This window comes from Microcebus murinus, chromosome 27 (assembly GCF_040939455.1).
Source record: "Microcebus murinus isolate Inina chromosome 27, M.murinus_Inina_mat1.0, whole genome shotgun sequence".
Lineage (NCBI taxonomy): Eukaryota > Metazoa > Chordata > Mammalia > Primates > Cheirogaleidae > Microcebus > Microcebus murinus.
The window spans coordinates 17,753,736-17,776,930 of NC_134130.1; the positions used below are offsets into that span (position 1 = coordinate 17,753,736).

The 23,195-nt window shown below is 42.9% G+C and overlaps 1 protein-coding gene across 4 annotated transcripts in view; it reads right to left on the bottom strand.

Annotated features, from left to right (window-relative positions):
* Nucleotides 1–2,591: 2,591 nt before the first annotated feature.
* Nucleotides 2,592–23,195, bottom strand: part of GSTCD (glutathione S-transferase C-terminal domain containing) — a 116,225-nt gene continuing 95,621 nt past the window's right edge. Inside the window, exons 9-12 of one of the 4 annotated variants that reach the window (XM_012779011.3) lie at nt 22,790–22,923; nt 20,687–20,717; nt 17,174–17,243; nt 2,592–13,155 (exon numbers count right to left, since the gene is read on the bottom strand). In XM_012779011.3, coding sequence (XP_012634465.2) covers nt 13,019–13,155; nt 17,174–17,243; nt 20,687–20,717; nt 22,790–22,923 — 372 coding nt within the window. In that variant the 3' untranslated portion in view covers nt 2,592–13,018. Of the gene's footprint in view, nt 13,156–16,931; nt 18,958–20,686; nt 20,718–22,789; nt 22,924–23,195 lie in introns of those variants that run through there. The other 3 variants (XR_012915117.1, XM_075997968.1, XM_075997969.1) reach the window with 3 other exon arrangements.

Below are 23,195 nucleotides of genomic sequence, written 5' to 3' on the forward strand. Positions count from 1 at the left end.
AATATCTCAGATTTTTTAGAAAGATGGGGTATTCTATGCATAATGCTATAGAATATATATATAATATAGCACATAATGAGACAGTATTTTAGTAATGTTAATTATTATTATATTTAATTGTTATTACTTATAGTCTTTAAGACTATATTAATATATAATATATTATCATATTAATATGCCTTTTAAAAAAGAACGAGTGTCATTTTCTAGCAGATACTAAATTTTACTTTAATAGTACTTTAAACATTTATGCCAACACATTTATTTTGGGCTTTTGAATACTCTTGAAGATATTAGCTACAGGGCTCCTTTGAAAAGATATAAGGATTACTGTGGTCAGCAGCAAATTCCATTTAAACATAGTGAAATGATTTTGCAAATAACAGCTAGGTGACTGTTTACTTTTTGATGAGTATCTGCCCACAAAAATTTTCTCATCATGTTAATATGCAGGCAGAGGTAAAAGGGTTAGGTATTAAACATTTTTGGTAGATTTCCACAAAATATCATGTTAGCAAGTGAATTTTAAGTTATTGACCGATTTCTGGAGGAAAAAAATAACAACTACTATCTGCCTAATTCATGCTGCACAGAGAAGATGAGAGTGTTCGAGAAATTCTTATGAAAGAGAAAGACGACAGAAACACTTCAAGACAGACACCTTTCTTCGAGTATTGGGCATGCCCGGGCGAAAGCTGCAGGGGCGAAAGGGAGCGGAGCTGGAGGTCCCGAGCTGGGTCTGCAGTCCCGGCGCCACGCGCGGTGCAGACGACTCGGGGCGGCCGCACAGAGAGGCCTCGCGTAGCCTTTCAGGCCAAGATGTAACACAGCTTCCTTTTTTTGATAAAAACTATATCTTTTATGTTCCTTTTTTCAGGCCGGGCGCGGTGGCTCACACCTGTGATCCTAGCACTCTGGGAGGCTGAGGCGGGGAGGACCACTCTAGGTCAGGAGTTCAAGACCAGCCTGAGTAACAGCGAGACCCGTCTCTACTATAAATAGAAACAAATTAATTGGCCAACTAAAAATATGTAGAAAAAATTAGCCGGGCATGGTGGCGCATGCCTGTAGTCCCAGCTCCTCGGGAGGCTGAGGCAGGAGGATCGCTTGAGCCCAGGAGTGTGAGGTTGCTGTGAGCGAGGCTGACGCCACGGCACTCACTCTAGCCTGGGCAACAGAGTGAGACTCCGCCTCAGAAAAAAAAAAAATAGATTCCTTTTTTCATTGTTTCCTGTCATTTGTCCTCAGATGCCTTGCTAAATATGAAAATGTTACAACTATATATGACAGATTATTTAATCTCAGACTACTTCAATTTCCAAACAAGTTGGTAGAATCGGATGACGGCTGAGGTCTCCTCCGGATGGGCAGGTCCACGCTGGCGGCCAGTGCTTCTGGAAGCGACTGGGCGTCAGACTCTTCTGGGCAACTTGTAAAGCGCAGGTTCCTGGACATCAGGCGTTCTGATTCAGCGAGTGATTGCTGCGGGCGTGGGCTAGAGTCTGGGCACACGGTGAGGGGCGGAACCCGACGGAGCCCGGCCCGCCTGTCCCTCACGGAAGGCCGGATCGAACCGCCACCGTGTTTACTCCCCCAGGCAGCCCTGATAACGAGGCAGTTGCAAAGATAAAATTCAAAGCAGTCTACTTATTTTTAGTCTATGGATCAGGATTCTAGCACGGGTGACGCAGGTCACGCGGTCGGTCTCAGTCTGTTCCTGCTGCTGTGACAGAATACCCGAGATAGGTAGTTCATAAACATTCGCTCAATTCTCGCAGACTGGGCGCCAGCGGGTTTAGTGCCCGGGTCGGGCGGCTTCCTCCTTCCTAGATGCCGCCTCTTGCGGCCGCCTCGTGACGGGGTGGAAGGCGACAGGGGCGATCGTGCCGCGCGGGCCTTCCACAAAGCGCGCGCACACGCCTGCACAGCGGCGGCCCCTTTGCGGCTTCCTCAGCCCTGAAGTCTCTGCGTGTTGGCGCGGTCACATTGGTAACCGAGGCGCCGCGTAGCCGGGGGGGGGGGGGGGGGGGGGGGGGGGGGGGACGCGTCCAGGCCACGCGCGGCCCCGGCGGCAGGCGTCCCGCAGGCGCCACGGCAGCTGAGCGGGCCGCGCGTGGGGCCAGCGAGGACGCTGCCACGCCGAGAGGGGAACGCGGGAGGGGAGCGAGCAAACCGCGCCGGGTGCCAGGGCGCAGAGGAGCAAGGCGCAGAGGAGGAGGGCGCAGAGGAGCAGGGCGCAGAGGAGGAGGGCGCAGGGGTGGAGGGCGCAGAGGAGGAGGGCGCAGAGGAGCAGGGCGCAGAGGAGGAGGGCGCAGAGGAGCAGGGCGCAGAGGAGCAGGACGCAGAGGAGCAGGGCGCAGGGGTGGAGGGCGCAGAGGAGCAGGGCGCAGAGGAGCAGGGCGCAGGGGTGGAGGGCGCAGAGGAGCAGGGCGCAGAGGAGGAGGGCGCAGAGGGGCAGGGCGCAGAGGAGGAGGGTGCAGAGGAGCAGGGCACAGCCCCTGACACTGGGATGCATGGAGGAAATCGCCCCCGTAGAAGTTTAGGTTTTGGCCGGCGCGGTGGCTCACGCCTGTAATCCTAGCACTCTGGGAGGCCGTGGCGGGCGGATTGCTCAAGGTCAGGAGTTCAAAACCAGCCTGAGCAAGAGCGAGACGCTGTCTCTACTATAAATAGAAAGAAATTAATTGGCCAACTGATATGGATATTAAATTAGCCGGGCGTGGTGGCGCATGCCTGTAGTCTCAGCCACTTGAGAGGCTGAGGCAGGAGGATTGCTTGAGCCCAGGAGTGTGAGGTTGCTGTGAGCTAGGCTGACACCATGGCACTCACTTTAGCCTGGGCAACAAAGCGAGGGAGAGCCAGAGGCTGCTTCCCCAGAGCAGGGCCTCTCTCTTTCTTCCTGTCTTCTGATTTTCCGCTGCTGCCTCCCCAGAGGTGGCTTCCTGGGAAGACCAACAGGGCAGAGGATGGATGAGAGAATAAATGGACAACTTATGGAAAGCGCACTAACTCTCTAAACCGGCAACTCCCTAAAAAGACAATTGATAGTGGATGTTTAAAACTACACTCCATCCTTTATACACAGGCTCCTTAATTTGCGGATCCACGACTGTTTTCAAATCTAAGCCTAGTTTCTGGTTGCCAACAAGTTTGCACTCTCTATGCTTCTATTAAATTCCAGCTGTGAGAATTACGTGCGTTTATGTTGCCTCCTCTCAGTTATATTATTCGTAGTAAGTTGTAAGCAAGGATCCAAGTCTAATACAAAAGGCATGTTGGATTAGCCATAAATCGCTCCGTAATTCAGACTTGGATTTTGGTGATTCGCAGGATTCGTAAATGATTCAACGTGTGTGTATCTTCCCTTTAAGGGCCTCTGTCATTGCCAGGGGTGGGCCTGAGTCAGCACTCACACAAAGCTTGTCTTTTTGCACACTCGGGTAATGGAAAATGCCAAGGCACATTTTATAAATTCAGTGAGAAAAAAGAGTGATCATCGTAACGTTGCTGAAAACCTGGATGAATGACTGGCTCTTTGAGACGCTGCGAGACGACCACCCCAGCACGCACACGTCACTGCCGGAAGGACGGCCAGCATCAGGCTGCGGCCACTCACGCCATTTCATAAAAGGTCACCCAGAAGGGCTGTTCCCCGCTTCAAGAAGCACAAATGTCATCACCAGGACCTTTCGTTCTGCAAGAGCAGTGACATGAAAAGACCAGAAGCAATTTGATCCAGAGTGGCCTGAGCATTACATAAATGGTCTGTACATCCAGAAAGCAGTGCTCCTTCCCTAAGAAAGACTGAAAAAACGCGTGGGCTGTGAACACTAGTATCACAGAGAAATATACTAGTTACTCTTCTTCAAAGAATGATGTAATAAATTAATGATTTTATAGTACAAAAGCTAAATTTTACTATTTTCATGTACTTTTCTCATGTGCAAAAGTCACCAAAGGTATAAGGCAGGGGTGGGAAGAAAGCCCATTTTTTTATTTGCACTTTTACCATTGAAGGTGAATTTTGACTATTTGTATATTTGCAATTATTCTCACATAACCTAAGTAAACTTTATTTCATAATAATTTCAGCATTCACCATATATATAAAGTTTGGCTGATCTGAAGATTAAGAAGAGACTGTTGATCGGAATCAGTACAAAATATGCTTTCTCTACTAGGTTATTCCTTTGCTTTTACAATCCCTGGTGCCTAATAAAATCCCCAACAGGTCAAAGGTTGGATATGTACTACCTAATTTGTTTTACCTGTTTTAATTTGCAAATCAGAACATTTAGTCCTTCCACAAGTAGCAAGATCTCTGGGAGTCCCTGCCCTCCTCAGGTAGTCTACATCTGTTTTGTCGTGAGATGGTCAAGTCTTGATTCTAAGTTTGCAGCAAATACGTACAATGTCCCATTTCTTAAAATAATACTTTGATCCATCACTCCTCTCCTTAAAGAACTAAATGGCTTCTCAGTGCAATAAGACTGCCACAGGAGAATGTATATAGAAATTTAAATTTAGCAACTTGAAGATAACACCTTTTTCTATCTTTTCCAAAAGTCTGAGCTTGTTGCTAAGTCAAAAGTAGGTATCTAAGATAAGGAGGGGAAAGAAAAGGATGCCTTTGAGGAAGACCATAGGAAGGAGGAAAGCTGCCCCAGACTTATGAAAATCAACGAGTTCCTCGAGAACAGGAGCCCCATACCCTACCATATGGAAATGATCTGACTGCAGAGGGAAGAGGTGTATGACCCACCTACTGGGATTGAACCTTAAGCATTAAGGTTCCAAGTGCAGCAAGAAATTAAAATTTTTCTCAATTTAAAAATGGCATTAGATCCAGCAATTCCACTATTGAGTATATAAACAAAGGGAAATGAAATCAATATTTAGAAGAGATACCTGCATTCCCATGTTTATTATAGCACTGTTTGCAATAGCCAAGATAAAGAATCAACCTAAGCCTCTATCAGTGGATGAATGGATAAAGAAAATGTGGTACATATACAAAGGAATATTATTCAGCCACAAAAAATAATGAAATCCTGTCATTTGCTACAACATGGATGAACCTGGAGGATATCATATTAAGTGAAATAAACCAGGCAAAGAAAGACAAAATAAGCAGTTATAATAATATGTGGCATACAGTCAGTAAAAATAAATGACTTAGAATAAATGAAGAGTCATATAAAATGCATTCATATACAAAAAAAATTCCTTGAGTCAACAATATTTATCAATTTTTCCATCCTCTCAAAAAAACCTTTGGGTCAGTTTTTTGACCTGATTTTTCTTCTGTTCCATTCCACAAGCCTTCAAAGGAATAAATAAATAATATTTATCTAGAACATTAGTTCTTAACACATTCTGGGTCACAAGAACTTCTTGAGACTCTGATGAAAGTCAGGGGACCTCTAACCAGTAAAATGAATACAATAAATACATATTGCATTTCCACTCTATTACACATACAATAAATCATACAAATTGTTTCTTGGAATGATAGAGCCCAGATAGTGGTATCTGTGAACCCCAATTTAATAGTGCTTGCCCAGAATAAGCTATTCTCTGGCTTTCTTGTGGCTTACGACTTAATTCAGGGCCAGCAAGCTATTTCTACAAGAGGAAAGAGAGTACATAATTTCAGTTTTGGGAGCCAGTCCCTATTAAAATTACTCAACTCTGCATTTGTAGTACAAGAGCATAGCTTCATTCCAATAAAACTTTATTTGCAAAAATTGGCTGTGGGCTGGCTGTGGCCCTTAGGCTGTAGTTTGGCTACCTGTGAATTAATTCTTTCAAGATAATTGGCTGTCAGTAGTCATCAATTGGGAAACTCCTGAATACACTACACACATGCGCGCGTGTGCATAGCACTGGAGTCCATACAAATCCGTTATAAAAGAGCAGCAGCTGCTGTATCTCCTTCCTTCTTGAATGCCTAGGATGCGACAAAAGAACTACTGAGATGATCCTCCCCTCGCATCACATTTGATAGTAATCTTTTAATTTGTATCTGATGATGACTGGCAATCTTCTTTCAATTGCTTTGGAATGTTATCAGAGACATCCATAAGTGCTTCTTACCGGTGACATTTATAGTGTATTTTCATTTATGACTGGGATACAGGAAAACACACAGCCTGGAGTACGAATTACTTTGGACACACACCCCACCAGGTCTTCTTAAGTACAACATGCCTCTGTAAGAAATCTGTTCACAGTTTCATTCTATTGTGTATCTATTACTGTTTCTAAAATTTGTTCTTTAAAAGCACTCCTGATGATGTTCACAGTAAAAGCTTCCAAGAGCCATAGGAATGCGGAGTGTAAATTCTATACAGTAAATGTCTGCACATTTAAAAATCACTGCAAGAAAACTACTTTGCAAGCCCCTTACTGATAGCTGCCAGCCAGTCTTCCTGAAGAATAAACACTGTCATGTTAACCTGATCTTTTTTTTTTTTTTTTTTGAGACAGAGTCTCGCTTTGTTGCCCAAGCTAGAGTGAGTGCCGTGGCATCAGCCTAGCTCACAGCAACCTCAAACTTCCTGGGCTCAAGCGATCCTACTGCCTCAGCCTCCCGAGTAGCTGGGACTACAGGCATGCACCACCATGCCCGGCTAATTTTTTTTTTCTATATATATTAGTTGGCCAATTAATTTCTTTCTATTTATAGTAGAGACGGGGTCTCGTTCTTGCTCAGGCTGGTTTCAAACTCCTGACCTCGAGCAATCTGCCCGCCTCGGCCTCCTAAAGTGCTAGGATTACAGGCGTGAGCCACCGCGCCTGGCCATGTTAACCTGATCTATGAGGACCAAAGTCCCAGGAAGATCAAGAAAAAGGAGATAATTCTCGTTTACCTTGGCTCCAGCAAGGTTAGGTGATTCAGTTGTACGAGGCAATAAATTTAGAAAATATGGTCCAGACAGCATAACTATTAGGTGAGAACACAAATTGCTAGAAGGCCAAAAAATACAAGGTGTTTTTTAAAGTCAGTTAGGAACCTAGATTTTTTTTAAGTTTTTATCACCAGCCCACATAAAGAAATAAAGAAGTCAACCCAGACAATGTCTTAGAAAAAATACACCTTAGAAAAGTGATTCAAGAAAAAATGGCAAATCTGAATAAACCAATAATCATTAAGGAAATTTAGTAGCTTAGAATATAACTCCTATTCTTTTGCCACTATATATACTAGATGGTTTTACAAGCCAGTGAACCAAGCATCTAAGAAAGATAATCCTTATTTTATTAAAAAAAAAAGTTCCAAAAAATAAAAAAAAATATTTTTCAGATCACTTAATGGTAAATAACCTTGATCTTGACCCCCAGAATAGATGAGGTTAATGTCAGAAAGTCCAGTCACACGTATAAACAAAGATGATAAAATTAAAAATAAAAAAAAGTAACTAGAAAAAAACGTATCTTGAGCAATTAAAGTTTTGCCCAGGAATACACTAAGGACAATTGGACTTTAGAAAATACATTAATAGAATTAGCCTCATTCAAATACTAAAAGAGAAAAACCAGATGATCATTTCAATGGATACAGCAAAAGTATTTGCTAAAATTGGCAATATATGTATGATAAAGTAGGAACTGAAAGCAACTACCTTGTTCATGTATACCATGTTCAGGAATAAGAAGATTAAACACTGTTGAGAGGTCAATTCTTCCCCAACTAACCTCTAAATTCAGTGCAGCTCCAGTGGAAATCCCTAAAGGCTTTTTCATAGAACATGACAAGCAGCTCTTAGTTTTAGATGGAAGAGCAAAAGGACTAGACTAGCCAAGACTGTCCTGAGAAAGAACCAGGCAGGGCTTCTCTCGACAGACAGGAATCACAGAGCTTTAGGTAATTAAGAGAATAATTTACCTTAATTATTCTGTTCGGATCAGTTACAAGTTCTGCAATGCACCCACGATCGACAGCCAAGGAAAAGGCGGGAGTTGGGCGAGGTCTGGAAGGGACCCTTAGAAACATTGAAAGGCTTAGGAAATAAGACTCAAAAAGTAAAATGATAATCTGAACACTCCTATACAAACAATAAGAAAGAAAACAGGTTAAAAGTAGTACTTTTGAAGCGCATCTCAATTTAAAGCAAGGAAAGTTAGTTCACAGTTGTCCCTTCGACATGAAGCACCTGAGATGAATTTTTAAATGGAGCATTAGGAACTTGTCTAAAATAGAATTTCCTTGACGTAAACCGTGGAGAAGATGCTAAGGACTTACTGAGAGAGAAGCTAAAATCTCTTGCTCTGGATGTCTTTACAGATCAGATTGACTTTCATCTGCCAGAAAATTTGGAAGTTTGACTTTAAAAACATGTTGAAATTCATGGCTTGGCTACACAGCATGCTGTTGTGAGTCATGAGTCCCGTGCCGTCCTGGCGTGTCCCCTCCGATGCGAATCATCCCTTGTCCAGGGTGTCCTGCTGTGCACACCGCTGCCACTCAGCCCGCGGCCGGGCCGTCGCAGGCTGGAGGAAACATGGTGTGCAGGGGCTGTCCGCAGAGCACCGCGGTGTCGCGTCCTGGCTGCACTGACGGCGGCGGGCGCTTTCCCCACAGCGACACGGGGCTCAGCACCACCTGTAGTTTCAGGCATCCACGGTGGGGTTGGAACACACCTCCGCAGGTAAGGGAGCACGGCCGGTCCAGGAAATGACCGCCTCCTTCTCTGTGATGGCTCTGGAGCGTGCCCTGCACCACGCCAGGCCGTTCGGGAACTGTCTCTAAACCGGAATATGGGATGATGGTCTTTTATTTCTGTTATTTTCCTTCTCCCTTCTTCAACATTGCTGGCCGGTTCGGTGGCTCACGCCTGTAATCCTAGCACTCTGGGAGGCCAAGGTGGGAGGATCGCTCAAGGTCAGGAGTTCAAGACTAGCCTGAGCAAGAGTGAGACCCCATCTCTACTAAAAACAGAAAATTAGCTGGACCACTAAAAATATATATAGAAAAGATTAGCCGGGCATGGTGGTGCATGGCTGTAGCCCCAGCCACTCGGGAGGCTGAGGCAAGAGGAGTTTGAGGTTGCTGTGAGCAAGGCTGACACCACGGCACTATAGCTGGGCAACAGAGGGAGACGCTGTCTCAAAAAAAAAGAAAAACAAAAAACTCAACATTGCTGGAGGTCCACGATTGTGTGAAACTATACACCCCCAGCCTGTTAATCTCCAGAGGAGCTGTGGCTGGCTAAGCAGATGGGAGCACTGTGGGTGCGACATGCGAGCCAAGTCGCTGGCAGCTCGCTCGCGGGGCGCCAGGCCTGTTGTTCCTTTGCCAGGAGACCAGCCTCCTTCCTGACACAAAGATAATGCCACAACCATTGGGTAGATGCGTAGTACAAGTGAAAAATACATCTTTCTTGTGCAAAGGCACTGAGATTTTGTTATCTTAGTTTTTCCCAGCCCATCCTGATAGGATTGCTAAAGACTGAGTTTGAATATTAGCTCTGTGAATCACTGGCTTAGCTTAAACCCAGGTCTACGTTTACTATGTAACCTTAGCTTTCCTTTCTGTAAAGTGGGTTACTAATGATATCCAGCTTATAGGGTCACTATGAGGATCGAATGACTTAAAAGATTAAATAAGTTATTATTTGTAGAAGAGTTAGAATAGTGCCTAGCAAATATTAAGTACCGTATTGTTCGTTAAATAAATCTTTGTGCGTGTGCGTCTAAAGCTAAATCTAGGAAGGTATAAAACAAAGTTTTAACACAGTGAATTAAAAAATTTTTCTTTTTGTTTAGCCACATCTTTTAGCTGCTGTACAACAAACACATATTTCCTGTGTAACTTAAAAATTCAAAAACTCCAAACTACTTTTGCATTGATAGCCTGTTTTTTAAAAATTTTTTAATTTTTAAAATGTATCATTTTCTTTGTTATTTCATTATATCACTTTACAGAAACATATTTCTAACTTCATTACTAAAGTCAATAGAAAAATAGGTTTCAGTACGTGGAATTTCTACTTACAGCAATTTTCTTGAACCATGGAATGGGCAACACTTGTAGCCAAAATCTTCAGAATGAAACTAAATATTTAATTACTATTATTCACTGTATTGTTAAGCATGTGTGTCCTGAAAATGTTTTGATTTCTAATGTGACTGAAATTTGTCTCCCTAAATAAGATAAAATAGTTTAGCCATTAATAATTATACATGTTTCTCTGAGTCAGACTCAAAAGTCAATGAGAGTGAGCTGTGATTTCTAACATTATTACAACCTTAGGGAGACAGGTCAGTGAGCCGCAGCCTTGCTTTTGATGGACAAGGGTAGGGGTAAGACCAGGTCACTTGCTTGGATTATTGTCATTGCAATAAATCTTCCTGCTGCCTACATCCAACCCCCTTTATTTGTCCTGGCTGGGAAGGAGCCTTGGCAGGGATTTATATAGAAAAGTCACGATCCGAGAGCAATCGCAGCCCATCGCTCTTAGTGGCCTTGGCCACCACAGGTGGAGAGTGCCACGCCGAGAACAGGCTGGGAAAGAGTGGGTCCTTTTCTTTTCCTGTCCTCTGGGTTCCTCGTAGAGGCTTTTTGGAGGGGGGAGAAGGAGGTTCCTTGAGAGTCAGCTGGGGAGGCCTGAGAAGGCTGTTCTGGGTGGTGGACATTTTATAACAGGCTCGCAACTTTGAAGAGGTTAGGAAGGGCTTCCCTCAGCAGCTCAAGTCTCAGAGGAGAAGGATGAATGACATGAAGCTGGTGGGAGGGGATGAGGAGACCATTCCACACAGGGTGGGCAGCGTGTAAGAAGCTCAGGGTGATACCATCAAACCATCAAATGGTAAGTGAAACAAACCTTTCACACAGAAAATTATAAAATACTGTAGAGAGTAATTAACAGAGGCCTAAATACGCAGAAAGGTATTATATTCATAGATTATAAGATTCAATATTGTTAAGTTGTTCATTTCCCCAAATGGATCTAAAGAGACCAGGCGATACCAAAAATCCCAGCAGGGTTATTTGGTAAAATTTTTAAGAGATATTGAGATTTAAATGGGAATAGAACAGATTCAGAATAGCCAAAACAATCTAGAGAATGAAAAATGAAATTGGAAGACAAACTACCTGATTTCCAGACTTCCTACAAAGCTGTGGCCGTTGAGACAAACGGCAAATGGAAGGGACTAGAGAACTCGGAAACAGACGCTGACATGTTATCAATTGATCTTCCACAGAGGTGGCCAGTCAGCTCACTGGTGGGAGGAAAAGATGTTCAAACCATGGTGCTGGAACAACTGTGTCCTTCAAAATCCACCTGCCTCTGTATGTGAATAATGAGTTGGGATAGACCATAGACCTAAATGCAGTAAGCTGGGACCATCAAGTTTCTACAAGAAAACAGGAGAAATTTTCATAACCTAAGGGTGGGTAAAGATTTATTAGAGAGGATACAGAAAATATTAACCATAAAATAAAAAGGATAAATTAAGCTTCATCAAAATTAAAACATTTATTATGAAAATGAGCAGGTAAGTCACAGACTGGGAAAAATATTCTCAATATATATCTAACAATATCTGATGGAAATATCTTATTTTAGTGATGTAAACACATGGGTGTTTACAGTTGTCAAAACTTCTCAAATGAACATTTAAAAATCTGTTATTTTATAGCATGTGAATTAAACCTCAATTGAAAAACAGAAAGTACAGGATATAAGAACATGTTATTATCTATGGGCATGAATGACTGAAGTACTCAGGACTGATGGTTAATTCTTTTCTTAAATTCCAGAAAGCAGACTCTAAAACCTCTCTGCCTCCAGCCACAGTGGCCTGTAAATTAGTCCTTCTGTATTTTAATCCATAGTGATGACCAATTAGAGTCCTTTCTTCTCATGACATGTGTAATACAGGGGCTGGAAATATCAAACTCAATGAAAAAAATCTTCAATGAAATAACCTAGGACACGTAAGAGGTAAATAATTAGCAGCATGTGAGAAAGAATGTGCCATCTGTCTTTAAAAAGGTTGGCTGGCAGAAGAAGGAGAATTTAGGCAGAGAGAACTATTTAAATAAGCTTCCAAATACTCCCCACACTCCCAATTTATACTTTGTACGTTTTATGCCCCCAAAACAAATAAAAAATAATTGACATATGAATAACAAATCCTGTGACTATACATTATCATATAACATAAAAATTTTAACTAATTCTTTAATCTTTTTCTTCTAGAAGATTCACTTCCATAGGCAAACGGCAAAGCATTGTGTCTCTTATAACTCATCTTTGAATCCTCAGGAGAGTCTAGGCTGGTGTCTTGAGAATAATGGATCCTCAATACTTACTTACAATCTTGAATTTACTAATCAATGTATTTACTGTTTAGTTAGAATTTATGTCCAAATTCCATAACAGGGAATTGACTGCAATTATTTTATAATCTCTTCACATAAAATGTTTGAACCAGTGATGATCTCATATGGTAATTCATGGGAAATGTATTTAAAAGGAGTATACTAAATGCTATCCAAGGTCAACTAACTCCAGCCTTAAAATGCTGTAATTTCCTAATTTTTAAAAATTATAGAAAAAGTACCATTAAAAATATAAAAAACAAAAAAACCCCACTGAGTCTAGTTTCAGTCTCCATGTGAATACCTAAACGATCACAAAATAAAGACTGTAGGTATATCATTTTGAAGTGCACGTCACACTGACAAGATCAGAAAAGCTTGTGAACCGGGAAGGAAATTGTTGTTCCAGTGGCGGAACCGCCACTGGTGAGTTTTATTCTTTTGGCAGCAGAGATTCTGGGGATTCTTACTAGGAAAACCTGCAGTCCTTTAATCACACGTCGTAAGAGTGTTTTGTGACGCTTTGCAGAGAGCCTTTCTTGCAAGATTTTCTCCTGTTGCTTTCCTTCCTGAGCACCACACGTCCAGGACAGCTGTTGTTTCCTGGTGATGCCAAGAACCCCCTGAATGCCACTGGGCTTCCGACGTGAAGACTGGTGGCAAAACGTCAAATGTGAATGTCCCATTCTAAATGGGGACTCCCACGATCATGTTGTTTTTGGGAGAGCAGCTCTCGGGCTCCATGGATATCACTTGAACAGAGTAGCCGCGCTCTTCGGCAGCCCGAGCCCGATCCAGGTCGACCAGGCACATGCACTGCTTTCCTGGAAGACAGCCAAGCAGCAGCGTGAGACGCCCTTCTGCTAGCAGGGCCATGTCAGCTTACCTGAGGGAATCTACACAGTGACAAAATCCACACAGCCTGTGGAGAATGCTGTTTACACCCAAGTCCCGTTTACTCTCTTTCCGTTTAAGTCTTGATCAGCGTGGAGAAAAGATAGTTTACAAATACAGACATTTAAAAGATTTGTGTCTACTGATAATTTAGAGAATATTAACCTTCTCAAAGTTAGACACAAATCTCAAATTAGAACTGCAGATTCTATTTCCTACTTGGTTAAAAATCCATTTAAAGATCTTTCCTCTGCCTTCCCTACAAAACTACATTATCCGTAATATTGTGGGAGAAAAATCTATCTTTAAGAACATCTAAAGGAACATGTGGACAAGGGATCATCTGAGAGACATATTACTTTTTCTACCTGGAGTTTTTTAGGACTATGAAGAAATGAGAAATGGAGAATATTTGAGAAAATTCTCAATTGTGTGTTGATTACTTCAGGTGGATCTGTATCTGTCTCACTCTGTTGCCTGGGCTAGAGTGCTGTGGCGTCAGCTTAGCTCACAGCAACCTCCAACTCCTGGACTCAAGTGATCCTACTGCCTCAGCCTCCCAAGTAGCTGGAACTACAGGCATGCGCCACCCATCCCGGCTAATTTTTTTTCTATATTTTTAGTTGGCCAATTAATTTCTTTCTATTTTTAGTAGAGGCGGGGTCTCGCTCTTGCTTAGGCTGGTTTCCAACTCCTGAGCTTTATCCGCCCGCCTTGGCCTCCCAGAGTGCTAGGATGACAGGCGTGAGCCACTGTACCCAGCCCTGTAGTATACTCTTGATTTTCAGAGCTCCTGCACCCCTATAAGACAGTGGCATTCTCTTTCCTTTGCAATCTTTGGAAGATAGAAGAGGAAATCTGCCTGGCAAGCAAAGCAGTTAATTTGTTTTCCCTTGGCAAACACAAACCACAAAAGTAGCCAGGGACAAAATGATTTGATGCTGAATATATTCGAAGCTCTGGTTGACTTTCACACTTTTAATTGCCCCAAATGCAATCTATAAGTTTCTTCATCCTCTTGGAGAAAGGTCACTGACTATGCAGAACTTCATTCATTCCATTTTTCCTCAATAATTATGACAATGCCTTGACATTATTTTTAAGTAAGGTATTAGAATGACAGTGGAAACTGCTAAACTAAAACAGCTTCGGAAGTGGAGAAGGCAACTCAAGTAGAAAAGTTCTTCTGTGGAAAACAATCCTCACCGAAGAAAACAGTGGAAAGTGAAATAAATCTGGAGGTAAGAATTGGCAATTAGAGACTCCAGATGTCTATTTTGTACATTTTCCTTAAAAGGACCCACACCATAAAGGATGGACCGTGGCAGAAGAGACATAAAAGGGGACGTCAAGAGCTCCATTTGGGTAAAATCCTCCCTCCTCATCAGCAGCCTGTGGCTGACATTCGTCTTTGTCCTTAAAGTATTGTTCTTCCTTTATACCTCTGTAAATGTTCCCCTATCTACTTCTCAGCTTAGAATGCAACAGCCTCCATCGGAATGGGGTGCTCTGCACTCCTTCCGTGTCCGCCCTGGGTTTGTGCTGTAGCTCATTTGCCCTTGGCTTTGATCCCAGTCAATTCTTCCTTGTCCATCATCTAGAATAATCTCGTGTTTTCACATGTTGAAGTATCTTCACAACTGAAACCCAGTTGTTGGTCGTTCACCTTTGCAGGCCTGATAAATTCCCTAAACATGCTCACAGAGCACAGCAAGGGCCGTGCAAAGCGGAGACGCAGACATCTGAGGGAGGCTGTGGCTTTGTTTGAGTGTGATTGCCGTCACCTACCCCAAACCCCAAGCTTCCTGCCAGCGATTTTGCCAAATGACCCTCTTCTTCAACTCTAGCAACTTCCCTTCCAGCCGTTCTCCTTGGTTTGATGACAGAAATTCACACCTACCGTGTACGCATCCGTCCACTATACTGATTATGCCTTCACTGAGTTGCTGCCGTTCAAATGTGTTCTCCAAAATGCATGTGCTGAAAACTTAACGCCCGATAGACAGCGTTGGGTGGCGGTCGGGCCAAGAGGTTGGCCTGAATGGATTAATGCTGTCATCACGGTAGTGGGTTCGTTATCAAGAGTGCAGTTTCCTTACGAAGGACGAGCTCAGCCTCCTCTTGTTCTCTCTCCGTGTGGTGCCTTTTGCCGCGTTATGACGCCGCGAGCAGGCCCTCACCAGGTCCAGCCGCCTAACCGCGCACTGCCAGCCTCGAGAAACACGAGCCAGACGAATTTCTCCTGTTCCTCATGTGTCGCCAAGCCTGTGCTATTCTGTCATGGCAGCACAGAGCAGACTAAAACATGGGTCCAGGGAGCGGAATTCTATCAGATGCACATTTGACTCACTCAGAGTCTGGGGATGGGAAAAGGAGGGAGGGAGAGAAAGAGAAGGAGAGGTTCCAGGCAGGAGACAGCCAGCTCTTCCCCTACGTTCACCACCCAGAGGGGGAGAGACAGAAGGAAACTGTCTGTTACCCATCTCAGCTCTCACAAGCCTCTTCAAGCGTGTGCACCGTGCTACGCTGACTTCGGTTTCCGAGCTGAAAGGTAACTTTCTCACACAACGTGCTCCCCGGATGCAGGCCAGCTCCTCACCTGGTGCTCAGCCAGAGAAACAACAGTCTGTTTTTTATGTTGGAAAATGGGCTATGTTGGGATTTTGGAGAGAAAGTATTCATAGGATGGTGTCCAGTGTGGAGCTTTTCTGAATAATTTTTAAGATGAGTTCGGACACTGCACATGTATCTTCAACCCTGGCTGTGGAACTGCGCTTCCGGTGTGGTCGCTCCCGGGCGCTGGGAAGCAGGGTTACCAGAGTGGGCGAGAGCTCCCGTACAGCGTCAAATAATTCGGATTCATCTCGGGGATCCGTCGTCTGCCAGATGGAGGACCCCGGCAAGCTTCTGTCCCAGTTCTGTCATCATTAAAATGTAAACAATAGCACTTACCCGTATTTTGTCAGAATTTACTGAGATGACAGGTGAGGGCAGTTAGCTCAGGGCTTAAAGGCGTAACTGTTAGATGCTATTATTCTTCTAAATGCAATTTCTTTTTCTAAAGAGAAGTCTTCAATAAGTCAATTACTTAATAGACTTGAATTGTTTCTGTGGGTCTTCCAATTCAGGTAGCGTTTAATATTTCAAATGTTCGATAAATTGGTCTGTGATGAATAATATATGAGTATACTTTTTTCCTGAGAAAAAAATCATTATCATCCTTGTTCATACACATTTTAATGCATAGATTTTGGCACGTGTAGTTGACTTTTCTATCTTTATTATTTTCTTTTGTGGCTTTTGGTAGATCTTGCAGTTTGTCCATAACAGTAGGAAAAGATTTATGAATAACGTAGGAATCCTACTCAAAGTACAAACATTGAAAATGTATTTAAAAGTATTAGAGTCAACCAAAATGGGATAAAATATTACTATACTCACAAAGCTCTTTTTAATATGGATCAAGTTTTCTGGGAAGAACAAACTTCAGTTTCTTGTTGATTAATGGACTTTTTTTTTTTTTTTTGAGACAGAGTCTCGCTTTGTTGCCCAGGCTAGAGTGAGTGCCGTGGCGTCACCCTAGCTCACAGCAACCTCAAACTCCTGGGCTCAAGCGATCCTCCTGCCTCAGCCTCCCAAGTAGCTGGGACTACAGGCATGCACCACCATGCCCGGCTAATTTTTTCTATATATATTAGTTGGCCAATTAATTTGTTTCTATTTATAGTAGAGACGGGGTCTCGCTGTTGCTCAGGCTGGTTTCGAACTCCTGACCTTGAGCAATCCGCCCGCCTCGGCCTCCCAGAATGCTAGGATTACAGGCGTGAGCCACCGCGCCCGGCCAGATTAATGGACTTCTTGTCGACAAGTCGCCCAGACAGACCTGATCCACCCTTCCCAGCGTGCCGCACACAAGCCGCTCGGCAGCTGCCCCGCGCGAACACATACCTATGAGCCTCTGTTGGGGCGGAAGCTGCACAGCCGTCTGATCCGCGAATCTGCACAGGATCATGTGTTCCTGAAAGAGAAAGCAAGAGCAAGTGGGCTCATTTTCATCTTCTCCTTCAAAGTCGTAAAAACGACAACAAAAAACAATCTCATTTTTCTGGAGTCCAACACTGATCAAACAGTGTGCTGCACAAATAGCACTTCTGGAAGAAGCAAACTTTCAGAAGATGGCACTCAGCAATTTCTTCCTCCAAGTTCTTAGCAGCAGATGCACAGAAATCCTCAGGGCCATTCTGCCCAGTTGCTTTTAGCTAGAATATGAAAACAGGGTTGTATTTTGCTATTGTAATGTGTTAAAAGACTTAAAGTTCATTTATATTTTTCCTTTATGAAATTTATCTGAACCTCTTGGAAAGCGGCTCCAAGAAGACATGCGCAGTGGATTTTCATCCTGCCAGAGGAAAATGAAGCAATGCAGGTCACTATTGGTGGCTTCTGTGGTTCTCGGGATACCCAGCAGGGTGCTGGCTGGTCCTGGACAATGTCCTGACTTTTCCTGTCCCTCAGTCCCTTTAGAGGAGAGAAACCTGGACCTCTCACTCTTCCCTGGCTCCCAAAGGTGGCATGAGGTGAGCCCCTTTCTGCTGTAAGACAAACTGTAAAGAGGACCTAAGGGAATGGCAGGGGGATTATTACTTCTACTTAACAATTTTAGAAAACATTGAATTAATGACAAAAAAAAAAAAAAAAAGAAGGCTTTAAAGGACACAGCTGATGAGTTTACACAGCACTCTTAAATTTGCAAATAGCCAAGGTGAATGATTAGGCAGAGTGGAAAGGAATGCAGTGCTCCTGGTTCAACTGTCTATTCAGAATAGCTGCAGTTTCCAAGTGTGTGTCTGATCTCACCTGTCAGCTTAGCAAACAGGTTAAACTCAGATTCATGTTCAGTGCCCTGAGCACTGTGTACATTAAATCTGAAGCCTCCATTTCTTAACAAGGCAAGTGAAATGATTGTGACAATGTTGGTTTTTAAAAAGGATGTCTTTTTTTTTTTTTTGAGATAGAATTTCGCTCGGTCACCCTGGGTAGAGTGCAGTGATGTCATCATACCTCACAGCAATCTCAAACTTCTGGGCTCAAGTGATCCTCCTGCCTCAGCCTCTTGAGTAGCTGGGACTACAGATGAAAGCCACCATGCCTGGCTAATTTTTTTCTATTTTTGGTATATACGGGAGTGGGGTGGGGGATGGGAGGGTTGTTCTTGCTGGTCTCCAACTCCTGACCTCAAGTGATCCTCCCACCTAGGCCTCCCAGAGTGCTGGGATTACAGATATGAGCCACTGTGCCTGGCCAAAAAAGGCTATCTTTGTCTTAACTTTTATGCATTTTTAAAAAAAAAAAAAACATTTTAATGCTGACAATAAAATTTAATGGCAATAGGTGGGAAATAAAATGGTTTGAATGAATAACTTTAATTAAGCCCCCACAAATTAACTGGCATCAACAAAGGCACAGAAGAATAATTTAGAATTATATAATTTGAAGAAAAGGCAAGAAAAGCATGCCCCTGTCCTCATGGTGTTTGTAGATTAAGATTCATTTTATATAAATGTAATGTCAAGGCAATTACAACCTCAGGTAAGGTTCAAGTCTCTTATGTTGATAAGGCTTACCATGTTTTATTGGCATTATTTGTGTGCATGTTCTCTTTAGCCAAAGGTAAGTTCTGACAGGGCCAGGCACAGAGCAGGTGCTCAACCAAGGTTGCTGGCTCAGGTGAACTGTGAAGAAAAACACTTCCAAAGTGACTCTCAAGATATTTGGACACTAGGTCCTGAGACCTTTAAAAACCAAGCAGCTTTTGGGGGTGTTGGAGAAAGAAGAGGTAAAGATTACAAACTGGGGTACTGGGAAGTTTCTTCTCTCTGGAAGAGTCTGTGTGCCCAGACTCTAGAAATTTTACATATTTTCCCAACCAATGAGACTGTGGGCACCCTGTCTCCTCAACACTCTTGGTTTGGTTCATACAGCCTCTCACCATTTGCTTTACGGAGCATCACTCAAGAAGGGATTAAACACAGAGGTCTAGCTTTGGGGTTCATTCCCCCTAGTTCATTTTCTACTTTATTGACATGGCCTTCTGAAAGACGAAGTGTTTCAAATCTTATGCAAATAGTTTCTGGGGTCTTCATGTCCCCCCCCCCAAATTGCATAATTCCCTAGGACATGAAGACTTTTAATCTAGTAGGCGAATGGCAGCAACGTTCTGGATGAAAAAGCATGAACGCTCAAGTCCCTTCCCTCTCCACAGGGGTCTGCACACCACGCACGTGGCAGGAAGGGGAGGGAGGGAGATGTGGGTGGCAGGCGGGGTGGGGGACAGAGTGGGAGGTGGACAGGTCAGAGTCATAAAGTTATTATATAAAGAAGAGGCAAAGGAGACAGCTGCCGACGTGATGGAAATGAACGTTTTTAGGTCACTGCACCTCACTATGTCACTGTTTGATGAAAGTAAAATTCCTAAAATGTAGGGGCTGGCATATAAAATGAGACTATGTATTTTTAGTCAGTCTGTGCAAAAATTACAATTAACAAAACTAAGAATCCAAACTAATTTAACAACTTCCAATGGAATGCTTTGTTTTTTTCCGCCAATATTATTATTTCTTACATTGTTTTATGGCATGCTATTGACCAATTAATTGGCTAGTGGTGATAATCAGGAAGTTGGAGACTGTTTTGCTCACACTGTTGACTCAGGACTATGTGATGTTCTGACTACCGCTGGGAGACAGTTCTCCACGGTCTGTTCTGCTTCCTCGTGTCTCATAAGCAGAGGCGCTGGCTGCCTTGAGCGAGATGGGGGCTGGAAAACTCTGGCCTATAGGCCGAATCCAGCCTCTGACCTCTCCTCCTGTGGCTTGCAAGTTAAGAGAGGTTTTGTTTCTAAAAGGTTGTGAACCAACAACAATGAGGGCGATTTGTGCTTTGTGTGTGGGCAGCAGAGCCTGAAATATCTGCTATCTGACCTTTTACAGAAATATTTCCTCTGCTCCAGATTATCTGTTCAAGCATGTTTATGGAATGAGCAGCCTTGGAAGATGCAGACAATGTCTCCCTCTGGCACAAAGGGCAGGTGTCACCCGAGGGAAGTGGGCCTCAGGGAGTCACAGTGGAAGTGACAGTACTCTGTCACCCCTATCGCTGTGGGCAACAGACTCTTTTGCCTCTGACTTAGGAGTCTCATGTCTTTGCCAGCATCCACTGTGGCAGGCTACCTTCCAGTTTGCTAGCAGAGTAAAGATCTCAAACCCTTCACAAATCTTGTCAACTACTTAAAGAGTTAATCTGGATTGGGAAAGAAAAAGAAAAAAAAAGCCATATGAGATGTTCATGAGTAATTCAAACGTAACTATAGATTATCTACTACTCCATTTGGAATTGGACAGGGAAGACCACAAAGACAGGATTCAAGAGTGTATTAAGACATCTAGATCTTTTCGAGTTTACCTTGTATGATAAAGTTTTCTTGAACTGTTCGCTGAAATAGAAAAAAAAGGGATTAGTTATCATTCTAAATACCAAATATTAAGAGTAAAATAATCTTGAAGAAACTAAATTATAAATAAACATATATATTGTATTTGAAGAATATAAAGTGATATCCTGAAGTAAAACCTATGCTAGTTTGAAATGTCTTTATAAAAATATTTAAAAAAGCATGTCATTCCTATGTTATTAATTTTAAGGGTTTTCTTTCACAGATTGTTTACTCTGTTAGAGAAGCACAAGCAGATGTTTTTTCTTTCCCTCCTAGGAGCACACAGGTCAGGTGTTGTAACACGTGGGTTTTATTACTATTCAGGTGTGGTTAGGCCGACAGCTCAGGAGAGGATCGCCACCGAAAAAATACCTTGTCACTCCCAGTCCCCACAAGGGGCGTGGCATGCCACACAGGGCCACATGGGGAAGCACCAGCCCAGTGTCAGGCAGGAGACGGGCTTGAGTAAAATGTGGGCAAGAGCCTTTACTGTGGTTTCCAGGGGAGGGAACAGGCAGGGTAAGCAGGTTTAGAACTGGCTAGTTCAGATAATTCCAGCAGGGCTCTAGGGCACAGAAATGTCCTTTGTAGTCTGGCATCTGGCCCTGGGGTACTGGCAGGGGGACAGTGGCCTGGAAGTGTAAGAGCTCAATGAAGGAGGTAGCTGGGGGGTAAGACTCTGGATCAGTAGGTTTGCAGATGAAAGGCATGCTGGCTCAAAAGTCCTTTACTATCTCTAGGAATTGGCTGGCCCTGGGAAGAGCAGTCTATCCAAGCACCAGAAAATAAAAAGGTTTGATTAATACATCAAGAAACTACTGCTGTCACAGCTATTAAAGGCAAACATACATTCCATAAACAATGTCTTCATTAATGCTGTAGCCTTTGCTCTTGTCATTCAAGAATATGCACCTATACATTTGATGCTAAATTTATCAGAGCCAATTTCTTTGAAATGATTACTTGTTTCTATATATTATAGAAAGAGTATGATATTTATAAATTTTCAACTCTATCTTTAGTGATTAAGATCGGTCTTCTACACAAGATATCAGTTCCAAGGATAAGGGAAGAAAATGTGAGTAAATCTATAGGGTGTGAAAAAGTTGACACTAAGCTGAAACTTTCTAATAGGTTAAGTTAGACTATAGGCTGAACAAGGCCAACTGGCATTCTTATGAATCTTTACAGTGCTAGACCTACAAATTCCTTGATGAGTTGTAAAAATATACATTTTATCAGTACAGACATAGAGTAAAATGAAATTTCTACTGCTAAATAAGTCTCAAGTTTTATTTTATTTTTTGTTTTTCAATAGTTCCTTTGTTTTTTTCCAACTTATTGCAAATTGTGGTAAAGAACAAAACAATGAAAGATAATTAAGACTATTACTTGTATTTTGTTACTTATATAGAAGTCTTTAATATAATTTCTAATGGAAATTTTCTAAAAAGTAATGACGCAACTGATCAAGAAGTCTTTTTGGCATACTATAGGATAAATTTTCTAAAACTAACATGTTTCATCCATCCCATTATTAAAATGATCATCACGAGTCTCGATAACCACGAGTCAGAGAGTGAGCACGTCATACGCACAAAAACCCTTAGGTAGTTACTATCATAACCCTCATTTGGCAGATGAGAAACACAGGCAAAGAAGAATTCAAGTCACTTCCTGAGGCGCAACAACTCATACACCCATGCGGAGGGTACACTGGCGTGCAGGCAGAATATTCCAGGCCCCAGCCGCCCAGCCGCTACACTCTGTGCCTCCCGTGGGTGATGGTTTTAATGTCGTTTAAAAGCACACAGAGAAGTGCTGACCTGACACACCTCTAGCCGGCCGATTTCTAGAAAGACTGGTTTCTAAATTTCAGTAGGAGCTGGATTCAGGAGAAAACCCAGGGTCAGACAGAAAGGAGACCCTCTCTTCCTTATGCGATTGATAAACAATATTTGCCATGGTGGAAATGACTTAAAAATGAAATCTAATTGCAACTTCACGCAAAACAAGTCTCACATGCTGCTTTCTCCCCGTATTGGTATCTTAGGCAGAATACTGAATTTCACCTTTTTGGAAAACTGAATTTGGAGGTGTTCTGGATGAAGCCGTAACAGCAAGGGCACGTGACGAAGGAAGCCCGCATCCTGACGCAGCGCTCGATCACCATGTCCGTGGCCACCCCGCAGGCGTGCAGAGCCACCTGGAAAAGAATGCCGGACTCAGCACTCGGCTCTTTCTTAACTAGCAGTGCAACGCCGGTGCCTTTTAAACACTTACCAAAGGACTGCTTAGCTACTCCTTTGGTAATGAATCAAGCCAAGTTGAAAGGTTACAAATGGAATATTGCAAATGAAGTGTAAGATTCATCCAATGGAAAATCTGACGCAATTTTAACATGGAAAATTTAATATACATACATTTCCAAACTAGTGCTTTTGGTGATTATGAATTTAGTTCAGTTGTGGCATGTGC